Genomic DNA, 11,029 nt, shown 5'->3' on the forward strand with positions numbered 1-11,029 from the left:
TCCTCCTCCTCCTCTTCTTCTTCTTCTCCCGCTGCCATCGACGGAAGATCAGACCCGACTCCTCGCTTCACCTCGGACGGATTCACGGCTTCGCACCGAGCGATGCTGTGAAGCGGGAGCCAGCGTCGCACTCTGCGGGGGAAACTCGACTCTTTCGGGGGACGATGATCCGCAGCTCGTCGGTGAAGGTGAGAAACTTCGTCCCAGTTTCAGACACGGAGATTTCACCTAAAAGAAAATAAACACAAACACGTGTTGTTGTCGCTAAAGTGTTAAAATCTGCGAAGACGTTTGTGTGTTTGTTTTCTATTTTTTGTTTTCGTCGCAAACTTTTGTCAAAACCGCAGAGTGACGTCACGTTTGGGAACAGAGATCGTCGGGAAAAAGAGGAATCTCACTCCCAGAGATTATCCAAAACTAATGGAAACTAAGGAATAAAATCTAAATGTTCATTCAAGACCTTTTAATTAATGTTTAATTAGTTTTCTATTGAAGAAAACTTTGTGTTTATCTGCAATTGTATAGACAATGTTAAAACTATTTAATTCTGTTGTTCATAAGTTTCCATGTTGCACACATGAAACTTTTCTATGTTAACTATTTGAAAAAGTGAAAATTCTTGTAAAGCAACTTAAAAACCATGTAAATGAAATATAAGTACAACAGGTTTTTTTACTTTTTTTATTCGTGACCCCTGTTTCAAACTATTTTTAACTCGTCAACACTTCTATTAACCTGAAGAGTATTTTCATATCAATTTAAGATTATTAGTGCAGCGCCCGTGTAAATTCTATCTGTTCTCTTTTCTGTGTCGAAACAGTTCAACTGTCACTTTTTATTGATTGTGTGTTGGACGTTGAGCTTTTTACTAAACATTCGATTTTCCAGAGTGACGTTAGAAAACGTGGTGTTCATCCCACCTGGTGTATTTGCAGAGAATATTTCAAAGTCAACATTTTTCCAAATACTGTCTATATTGAATTAGAGTATTTTGTTATTCTTAGAATATTTTTATTTTCATATGTACTTTCGAAACAAAGGGAGTCAAAGGGACATTTTTGAAAAATAAGTTAAACATGAACATGGGTTTATGTTTTGTCTCCTTTCTGTGACTCCAGATTTGTTTTTGTGACAACTTTGTTAACATTGTGTGATAAGTCAGTCACCAGAAGTTTATTTAACAACTGTTCTGAGTCTAAACATCACTGTGAACTGATTGTCTCGGAGTTTCTAACTTAATGTGTTGGATGAATGAAACCAGACATTTGAAGATGTCACTTTTAACCTGTTAATCAGTCAGATTGGCACATTGATGGATTGATTGATTGATGGATTAATTGATGATGATAATAATAATTGTTAGTTGCAGCTGTAAACAAGTCATCACTGAAATTATTATTTTACTTCTCATTAACTCCCAGAGGGGAGTTAGCTTTTATTTCAGTAGATCAAACCTCACAGGATTATGAGACACAGTTATTTTACAGCTCAGTACTTTGATGAATGTTAATGTTTGTGTTCTCTTTGTGTCTCAGGTCCTTAACTAAAGCTCCTCAGTCCTCCTGCGTGTGAAGTGGTGAGTCTGTCTCCTCCTGGTTGTTATGTGGTCGTCACATGACTCTCCGAAGAGGAAACTATTCACAGTCACTGTGATGTAATGGGAGAACAAAGTGGTGTGTTAGGACTGGTTTGTGATGGTGGTGATAAAAACAACAGAGATGAAGGACGATGCAGATGTGGTGTTTTTTATAGAGTCTGACTGGTTTGTCTTTTAACTAATGCTGTTGTTTAATCTTTTCGTGCAGTGCCTGTCGATTCAATCATGGCTCGCGGCTGCATCTGCTGCGTGAAGTACATGCTCTTCCTTTTCAACCTGATGTTCTGGGTGATTATTCCACACACACAGTCAGAACACGTTCTTCTCAATCAGCAGTAACATCAGTAAACACATTCAACTCCCCCGTTATCACTGAATCAGCCGGTTTCTCCACTTCCTGTGTGTTTCAGCTGGGTGGGTGTGGTCTGCTGGGTGTGGGCGTGTGGCTGTCGGTGTCTCAGGGCAGCTTCGCCACGCTGTCGCCCTCCTTCCCGGCGTTCTCCGCTGCCAACCTCATCATCACCCTCGGCACCATTGTGATGGTGACGGGTTTCCTGGGCTGCCTGGGCGCCATCAAGGAGAACAAGTGCCTGCTGCTGAGTGTGAGTGCACTTTAACATGTCCTCTCTTATCTAATCTTGTAAAATCCGGTTCATTCTCTCACCTGACATCATCTTCCTCTTCCTGTGTTATTACTCAGTTCTTCATCGTTCTGCTGATCATCCTATTGGCCGAGCTCATCCTCCTCACCCTGTTCTTTGTCTACACCAACCAGGTAAGACCGTGCACCGCAATATTCCTATTTTCTGACAATCCTCTCTTGCTGTGTGTATATGTGTGTGTGTGTGTGTGTGGACTCATCACGTCATCCACTTCTCTGTCTCCGTCTGCGCAGGTGAGCGAGAACGCCAGGCGGGACCTGAAGGAAGGTTTGGTGCTGTACAACACCGACAACAACGCTGGCCTGAGGAATGCATGGAACGCCATCCAGGGAGAGGTGCGTCCTGTTTGCTGAACATTTTCAGATAATAATCAATTCCTTATTTCTTATATCAGAGCCGCTTCTCGTCCTCTGCATTTAAATGAAGTATGTCACACAGTAAAGTGACAGTTTCCTTCTCCCTATCACCAGTGGAAGTGCTGTGGCGTGATGAGCCACAATGACTGGTACACGGCCCTGCATGAGAACGTGGTTCCCGACCGCTGCTGCCAGCAGGTTTACACAGACTGTGGCCGCAACGCCTCCACTGCCTTCTGGACACGGGTCAGTCGTCGAGTTTGTTCATCTGATGATGTCAAAAAATTCTCTTTTTATTTAGAAAGGTACATTTCCATCACATACATTAAATACAGCTTTAGTCTGTCAAGGACATAAGAAAGGATGGATGTAGTAAGTTTGGGTGATTTTGTTCATACTGCCTTTCTGGGGTTTTGTTTTTATACTCCATGTAGGAACAATAACAGAGGTTCATCTGATGATGTTCTATCCGTTTTTTCTTGCCCACAATTCCCGTAAAAAAAAAAGAACTTTAAGAACATCGTTAAAGCACACGGTAGTTTATTTTGCCATTCCCACATACATCATATTGCTATACTTTATTTTTATTTTTGTTTGATTAAAGAAAAAAATGTATTAATTAAAAAATTATTTTTAACTAAAAAACACATCCTCAATGATTACATTTCATCTTCAGCAGGAAACACTGAGCTTTGGCCTCAGACAGGGACAGTACTGCAGAATGAACACAGCTAAATCTCAAATGTGTCCCAAATGGGCCATGGGAACGTTGAACCTGTACCCAGTGAGGACGGATGTTGACACCTGGGGCTTCACTCTCACAATTTATGTTCCTTAATTATGTTTGGTGTGTTTTCAGGGTTGCTATGAGAAGGTGGAGGAGTGGCTGGATGACAACAAACACCTTCTGGGAACCATCGCTATGTGTGTGTTGGTCATACAGGTAAGCAGCTGGTATCAGTTGAGGCTACATCCATATCACTATGTGTTTGTTTGTTTGTTTGTTCATATGACGTCAAAAACCTGATGAACATGTCATTTTGGTGGATCTAGAGTCTTGAAATGAAATTGTGGACGTAGCCTGGAGTCCACAGATCACTATGAAACAGCAGCAGCTTCTCATGTGTGTGTTTTCCTCTCCAGCTCCTCGGCATGGCCTTCTCCATGACGCTCTACCAACAGATCCACCGAGGGGGGAAGAAGTACGTAGCCTGACAGGACTCACACGGTTAATGAAATATATCACATCTGCTCCATCATACCTTTTGTTTATAGTCCAAATAAGCCAGATAACGTGTGTGTGTGTGTGTGCCACTACGAACTTCTATCACCTTTATCAGTTATTGTTGTGAATAGAAGTTTTTTTTTTAAATCACGTTACAAGTTGTTACGTGTTCAAAGTATCTGAGTGGAAATCAGAACTCGACTGAAGAAGCATGAAGAGAAAAATGTTTTTGTAGTTTTTTAAGTGATGCCTGTGGAATAATATAAAGTAATTGTGTAACATATCACTAACATGATCAATAAAAGCAGAGAGCGCTCGTCACTCGTTGAACTCTTGACTCTTGGTTTTCGTCGTGATGACACAGATAAGAACAGGAGAATCATCAGGTCATCGGAAGGTTGAACAAAGGTCACATGAGAGGACCAATACTTGAACAGATGATTCTCCTGCTTGTTGTGCAGATGTATTTCACAGAGAAAGAGAATCTGAGGAAGCAGGTTTCAGTTTCACCTGTAAAACAACTTTAATCTAAACAACACTGGAGATAACGATAAAAATTTCATTCTGATAAATATAAATAATATCCGAGTTTCTGCAGGTGTTTAACAACTGAGCATTTGTGTTGTGTGTGTGTGTGTGTGTGTTTAATGACACACTTCTAAGAAACACTGAAGCCTGGACACAGTGTCGTTAAAAGGACCTTCACTCATTCCACTCGTGTGATTACAAGTCTGTGCTCGTCTCATTATCATAGACAACGTTTCCCTTGATGACGACGTAGCGGACGAGCTCCTGGTGTCCTCCCAGTTGATAGATCAGATGCTCCCAGCTGCAGTAGAACAATTGAGAGGCTCAGACACTGGGAACCACTAACACTTCATCAACACTACTGAAGCAATGAAACAAAGAATGAAGAGTTCTATACTTCACAAAAACAAAGAAAGTAGAATTTGACTTTTAACAACTATTAGTTGATGTGGCGCTAACTTCAATAACACATTTTAATAACAGTTTATAAGATAATCGCATTTTTATATAAATATGCCAATTTTCAACTTGAATAGTAACTGAAGTTATACTGAAATATATCAAAGTGAAAGTATAAAGTAAAAGTTCTTAAACATTTCTACTTAAACCCAGTAATTGACAGATTATTATCATGCAGCTCTAATTTTTCGATGTTGACATAAACTCTAAATGTATCTATAATGATTTAATAGTTAAAATAAGACAATAAGAACATTAAACATACTCACCGTGAGGTGTTGAGGACCAGCAGGTCTCCGTGCTTGTTGACCTCCAGGGATCCGTGTGTGTCGGAGCGTCCGAGGGCGTAGGCTCCGTTGATGGTGGCGGCAGCCAGAGCTTCAGGCATGGACATCCTCATGTTGACGCAGGCCAGGTGCATGACTATGGGCTGAGGGAGGGAAGGAGGGGAGAGAGAGTGAAGAGACTAACGTTCGCCCTCTGACCTTTGACCTCCAGCCTGCCGACACCTCACACCTCTGGATGAACTCACCATGGAGCAGCAGTAGGCGTTGGGGTTGAAGTCACTGCCGAGGGCCACGATCACTCCAGCGTCCAACATGTCTCTGGCCCGAGGCTGGGGCAGCCTGAACACACACAGGGGTCATTAGAGAGCTCACAGCCGGGCGACAGGTGTGTGTGTGTGTGTGGGTGTGTGTGTGTGGGTGTGTGTGCGTACCGCAGAATGTACGCTGTGGTCGGTAGAAGGACTGCAGCAGTTTTTGCCTCAGCCATGGCGTTGATCCCTTCATCCGTGACCTCCTCCAGGTGACTGATGGCCAGGGCCCCGAGCTCTGCTCCCAACTGACACACGTCAACACAACAAGATTATCTTTTACTATAATAATTTATTAAAGCATAAATTGAATCTCGTTAGAAAGAGACAAAGTTCTTTCTTGACTGATTCTTCCACTGAGTTCAGTAGTTTTTGTGCTGCAGCTGTAAAGTCAAACAAACCAGCAGAGCCTCCTTGGCAGAGGTAATAACTGATAATTAAACTAATCCTATGTTGTGGGTAGAGTCAGGATTTCTGTGGAGTCTCTTGTAGAATCAGTGGTTTGAGGAGTGAGTGCTACCTGAGCAGAGTTCATGGGATGAAGCTCATCCCCGTGGAAGTTGATGTTGAGGCCCAGGTCTTTCCCCGCCTGCAGGATGGAGCGGGTGGAGCCGAGGTCAAACACTCCCTGCTCACAGAACACGTCGATGTTGTCCACTCGGAGCTTCCCAGCAGACATGCGCTCCCTCAGCCGAGGCAGCTGGACCTGCAGGATGTCCTCCGTGGCCTCGGCCACCGTCTTCCCTCTGGATAAGGACACAGGAAGTTAGGAGTGAATGTCAGGGTGAGATATGAAGTGAGGTCATGGTGAGGCCGCTCTGTACTTGGGCACGGCGTGAGCTCCACAGTAGGTCGAGGAGATGTTGATGGGCAGCGTGCGTCTGGCCTCGTCGATCACCTCCAGCATCTTGAGCTCCGTCTGCAGCTCCAGGCCGTAGCCACTCTTACACTCCACCAGGGTGGTGCCGGCTCGCTGCATCCGAGCCAGCCGGCTGCTGAGGGAGGCCAGGAGGTCAGAGGGCGCGGCGGCCCGAGTGTGCTCCACGGTGAAGTGGATCCCTCCGCCGGCCCGGTGCACGTCCATGTAGGTGGCCCCTGCCAGCTGCAGCACAGACACACACAGTTCATCAACAAATCAGGTCTCAGGTGGAGAAGTGAGGTCACGAAAACAAGTCAAAATACTTTATTTACTATTATTTACCTTCATCGCAAACTCATGGACTCGGTCGCCAGCCCAGACTGGATGAGTGTGAGCGTCCACCAGGCCTGGAACAAGATCAAGATTTAAATCTTTAAAGCAGATTCTGAACTCAAGAAGAAGAGAGTAAAAAGAACTTCAGTATTTAATTACAGACCACAGCTTCTCCCCTGATTAAATACGAGCTTCCCTCACCAGGCATGACGCACATTCCTGAAGCATCGATGACTTTGTCAAACGTTGCCTCTGAGTACTGAGCTCTGATGGTTTCTGCTGGTCCCACAGCTTTGATCAGTCCGTCACTGGATGAACAGAAATCAGACACTTAACAGTGAACGTTCACTTTAAATCCCGCAAGGAGGACGAAGTTTAAAGAGCTTCAGTAACGGCCCCGGAGCAGAGGATGAACCTTTTTCATAACAACATGGCATTTCCTCTGGAAACATCCTCGGAATGAACTCTGCATTTCCCCCCCGCACAGTGCAGAGGATGTGAACTGATTAGTTAAGAGTCTTTATTTAGAGGTCTAGAGAAAACCCTGAATTACTGAGATTTGAAGATGATCCAAAATAAAGCTGCCTTGTTCATTTCCACAACTTCTTATAAAAGACACTGAGAATAGAGCAGGATTGATTTATTCGAATATATTCTCCAGATATACATTAAGTAGAAGAGGTGATTAAATGGATAACAATACAAAGATAGATTAAATTAGTATAAGGATATATATTGGAAAGAAAAGTGGTTGGAAAAATTTGAATAAAATATGAACCAGTATAAAATGAGCCACTAGGAGTCGCCAAATACCATTATTTTAGATTATTACCGAGTGATCCGTTATTTATTTAAATAAGAAACTTTCCAGACGTGAATCTCAACCATAGATCATTTACATTTAAACTTTATATTAACTCACAGAAGGAGATGATTTTATCCGAATTGACTGAGGAACAGATGTCAACTGATCATTAGGAGTCTGTGCTCAGAGCTCCAGGTTTGAATCATTGAATCTGAACTGGGCCTCAGGGGAAACTCACCTTCCAACGACCACGCTGCCATTTTCTATCACGCACAGATTCTTCATCCCATGTTCCGTCAGGTATTTCTCTCCACCGCTGCAGATCAGAACCAGCTGCCGGGCATTTTCCACCAGGAGTCTGTGGCTGCTGGACATTTTTCTTTATTAATCCGAGGCAGAGACAGTGACTTTCAGGGTGACTGGACTAAAAACCAGTTTGAGAGAAGTCAAATATTTGTAGAAGGGCAGAGTTTAAAGTGCACGAAGAGGAGGAGGGGCCTCTGTCACTCATCTTTTAACTGGTGAGTATTTGTCCACTAGAAAGTTGAACATTGAAACTTTACAAATACCATCCAATGAGGTCATTCCCAATCTTTGATAATTTTCCTCTATATGTCCCTTCTGCAAACCAGATGTTGAGTCCTAATCTCATATATCTATATATTTTCTTAGTTTATTTTTGTCAAATGCTCCCCCCCCCCCCCCCTTTTCTAATCTATTTAAACTTAACATACAATAACTTCTTGAGGATATTATACAATATACTTTTAGTAGTAATGAAAACATATGAAAAACTTGTGGGATGTATTTATACTAAATGGCAGATAAAGGGAAATATTCCACCAGCTGTTGTTTTTGATCCCGCCTTTTAATATCACTGATGTGAATAAAGTGGATTGACAAGAAGCTGAAATGCGTCACAATTTGAGAAAGAGAGGATGTGTCTCAGAAATAGAAGTCGGAAGTGTTTGTTTCACTCAGATTTCACAATAATTGGTTACATTGTAATAATTGGAGACAGAATGAAACATTTCAAAAAAGAATTAACATCAGGTTTAAGAAATGGTACAATAATCACTTTATTGTGTCTGTATCACAAAGTCACAACATAAAATCCATATACAGTAAAAAAAAAAAAGAACAGCATTTTCAAAACTGCTTGAAAAGCAACACCCCTTTCCTGACCCCCCCGCCCCCCTTATGTTTCACATGGTGAAAACACAAACAGATTAACTCAACTCTACGAGGAGCAGTCGCCACCAGACGCCAACATCACTCCCTCATTTCTCCGTCCTCCTCTTCTTCTTCTACACCTCTGATGTACAGAACATTATTGCACCTGTGGGGGTGAAACACACACGTTACAGTCAGAAGTGGCTGCAGGGGAATAAAGGCTGTTGATCACATTGTTGGTTTTAATTCCCACGCCTTATAACTTTGAAAAAAAATCAACTTGGTTTATATTGTTGGGAGTTTTTAAGCTTGAGGCCATTGAAAGAAGTTTCTGGGATTTTGTTTTTGCCAAAAACCTCAGATTACAATCTGTTCTTGTTTTTGAGCAGCGATCTTTCATCTAGCTGCTGCTGCACATCTGGACTTGTTCTCTCTATGATTCATTCTTGGCAACGTCTGTTAAATATTCTCAATCTTAGCAGATAAAATATTACTGAAAGTAAAAGGTATGTAATAAATAAAACAACCTTCGCTTGACGGGCTACATGATGAAGATTTGGGGTTTCCAGTCATGAAACATACCTGATGAGCACTTCACCGAGGTGACCTGCCAATGCTCCGTCCACATACTCCTCCGTGTTTGCCAGCTGTCAGGGAAACATGTAATATGTCAAAGGGTCACAATCAGGGTGTATGTTCAGATAACACAACATGGCTGCTGATCCAGAAGAGAAAGATACTTTTCTACTTTTAGTTGTTATAATTTCAGTGAGCTGCATTCTGGGTTGTTTTTCACTTTCCACTGGGGGTGTGATATACATATAGGGCCAAAGAAATTCCAAACACACAATATACAAACACTATATAATATCTATAAAAGGGACTGCATATGCCAGTTAGCTGCAGAATCAGCTCCAGGTTGTGTTGTACATGGCTGCTGTTAAAAAAGCTCTGTAACAAAACACAGCTGCCCCACTGAGTAACAGCATAAATGCTCCATTTCTCTATAATATATTGTATTAATCTGATTTATTTGTGATGCGGATCAAGCTGGTAGATTTGTCTTAATGCCTACAACAGAATTACGAGTCAAGCTGCTATAGATTAACAAATCACAAACTTTATTTGATTCACAATGACGAACATTCACAACCTTTGTATTGAAGCACGTCCCCAGTTTCCCCACGTTGTGCTGCACTCACCTGCATGTTCATGTATCCATCCACAGACACCAGGTAGCCCTTGTACTCCATTCCCCACTTCAGCTTCACCATCACGGGTTTGCCTGTCAGACCGTTCAGGAAGGGCTTTGGGTTCAGAGGTAAACTCTGAGGATGAGGAAACACAATAACATTAGTATTATTAACATTTTACTACAATGCTTTTAAAGACACATAAGGTAAGGGTGCACTTGTCACCTATACGTGATTACACAGATTACTATTTATAAAACATATCGAATTACTGTAGCTTTCAACAGAGGGAGCGTCCAAATTAGATTTATTGACACGTGATGTTGTTCCAGTATTAATCTGTGACTGAGACAAAGATAAATAAACTGTTTAATTGAATATTACTCTGAAGGAAGCTGCTTGTGTCGCCTGCATCGCGCCGTTTCATTGTACTTGTGGAGATGAGCGAACACAAACAAGCATCGATGTTGTGAAACATAATAAGTTTGGTGAACGGGGAGCAAGCTTTGCTACGTGTGCAGCATTGTGTTGTGCCGATGAGAACATGCTCGTTAAATTAGATGATTTTTGAATGGAGTTTGGTGTGACTCAGCTTAAAAAGTACCATTTAATGTTTAAATATAAATGAACGCGATATAAACACCCCTCGATGTCTCATCTTAATCAACTAACGTAGCATAAGACGATATTTATGTGGATTAACCTCTTGGATTCATTCATTCAGTCGAAGTTTGGAGTGAGAAGCTAACAAAGCTAATGCTAGCCAGCTAACAGGCTACTTCCTTTAAACGCGGTGAAAAGAACAACCCTGTTGTTAAATTATCTGCTGAGCTGCTGTTAAACATTAGTAACATTCACTCACCATCTTTAATTCGGTTCAAATGCGTCTCCCTGTGGTTAGATGTTCGATTCCTTCGCTTCGTCACTGTAACGTTAGCGGCTCACAAACCAGAACACGCTTTACCGCCGAACAGGAAGTAGAACTTCTGACCTCCGAGGAAGTATCTGTTTTTTACACAGTGCCACCTAGTGGTGAGAGCGCTCAGTGATTTATAGTGGAAAAAGATAGTCTGTCCAGAAAATGGAATATTTATAGAACATGTATATACAACTCACATGTGTTTTTTATTGCGGTATAAATACATAAAGTATAAATCAATGCTGGGATGTAACATAGTACATTTACCTTCTTACTGTACTTATATATAATTTTTATTTATCTGTACTTTACTTAAGTAGATTTT

At 41.8% G+C, this 11,029-nt stretch overlaps 3 protein-coding genes across 4 annotated transcripts; 1 reads left to right on the top strand and 2 right to left on the bottom strand.

The window, feature by feature from the left end:
- Window positions 1–4: 4 nt before the first annotated feature.
- LOC133948562 (tetraspanin-9) lies at window positions 5–4,161 on the top strand. Of its 2 annotated transcripts, XM_062382382.1 has the most exons (9): window positions 7–188; window positions 1,536–1,576; window positions 1,806–1,885; window positions 2,008–2,199; window positions 2,298–2,372; window positions 2,493–2,594; window positions 2,730–2,861; window positions 3,475–3,558; window positions 3,759–4,161. In XM_062382382.1, exons 3-9 carry the CDS (start codon window positions 1,823–1,825, stop codon window positions 3,828–3,830), a joined length of 720 nt encoding a protein of 239 aa, XP_062238366.1. In that variant the 5' UTR covers window positions 7–188; window positions 1,536–1,576; window positions 1,806–1,822; the 3' UTR covers window positions 3,831–4,161. The 2 variants fall into 2 exon arrangements, with proteins under 2 accessions (XP_062238365.1, XP_062238366.1); XM_062382381.1 differs by lacking the exon at window positions 3,759–4,161 and having other exon boundaries at window positions 5–188; window positions 3,475–3,681.
- amdhd1 (amidohydrolase domain containing 1) lies at window positions 3,602–7,867 on the bottom strand. The gene is made up of 9 exons (XM_062382379.1): window positions 7,658–7,867; window positions 6,816–6,922; window positions 6,624–6,688; window positions 6,247–6,524; window positions 5,943–6,168; window positions 5,546–5,670; window positions 5,360–5,453; window positions 5,097–5,257; window positions 3,602–4,669 (listed from the first exon to the last, which is right to left on the bottom strand). The coding sequence occupies exons 1-9, from the start codon at window positions 7,792–7,794 to the stop codon at window positions 4,564–4,566; spliced, it is 1,299 nt and encodes a 432-aa protein (XP_062238363.1). The 5' UTR covers window positions 7,795–7,867; the 3' UTR covers window positions 3,602–4,563.
- A 613-nt stretch (window positions 7,868–8,480) lies between these two features.
- Window positions 8,481–10,791, bottom strand: snrpf (small nuclear ribonucleoprotein polypeptide F). Its single transcript, XM_062383388.1, has 4 exons — window positions 10,648–10,791; window positions 9,795–9,920; window positions 9,175–9,239; window positions 8,481–8,758 (listed from the first exon to the last, which is right to left on the bottom strand). The coding sequence occupies exons 1-4, from the start codon at window positions 10,648–10,650 to the stop codon at window positions 8,692–8,694; spliced, it is 261 nt and encodes an 86-aa protein (XP_062239372.1). The 5' UTR covers window positions 10,651–10,791; the 3' UTR covers window positions 8,481–8,691.
- Window positions 10,792–11,029: the final 238 nt, after the last annotated feature.

Source organism: Platichthys flesus, chromosome 23 (genome assembly GCF_949316205.1).
Source record: "Platichthys flesus chromosome 23, fPlaFle2.1, whole genome shotgun sequence".
Lineage (NCBI taxonomy): Eukaryota > Metazoa > Chordata > Actinopteri > Pleuronectiformes > Pleuronectidae > Platichthys > Platichthys flesus.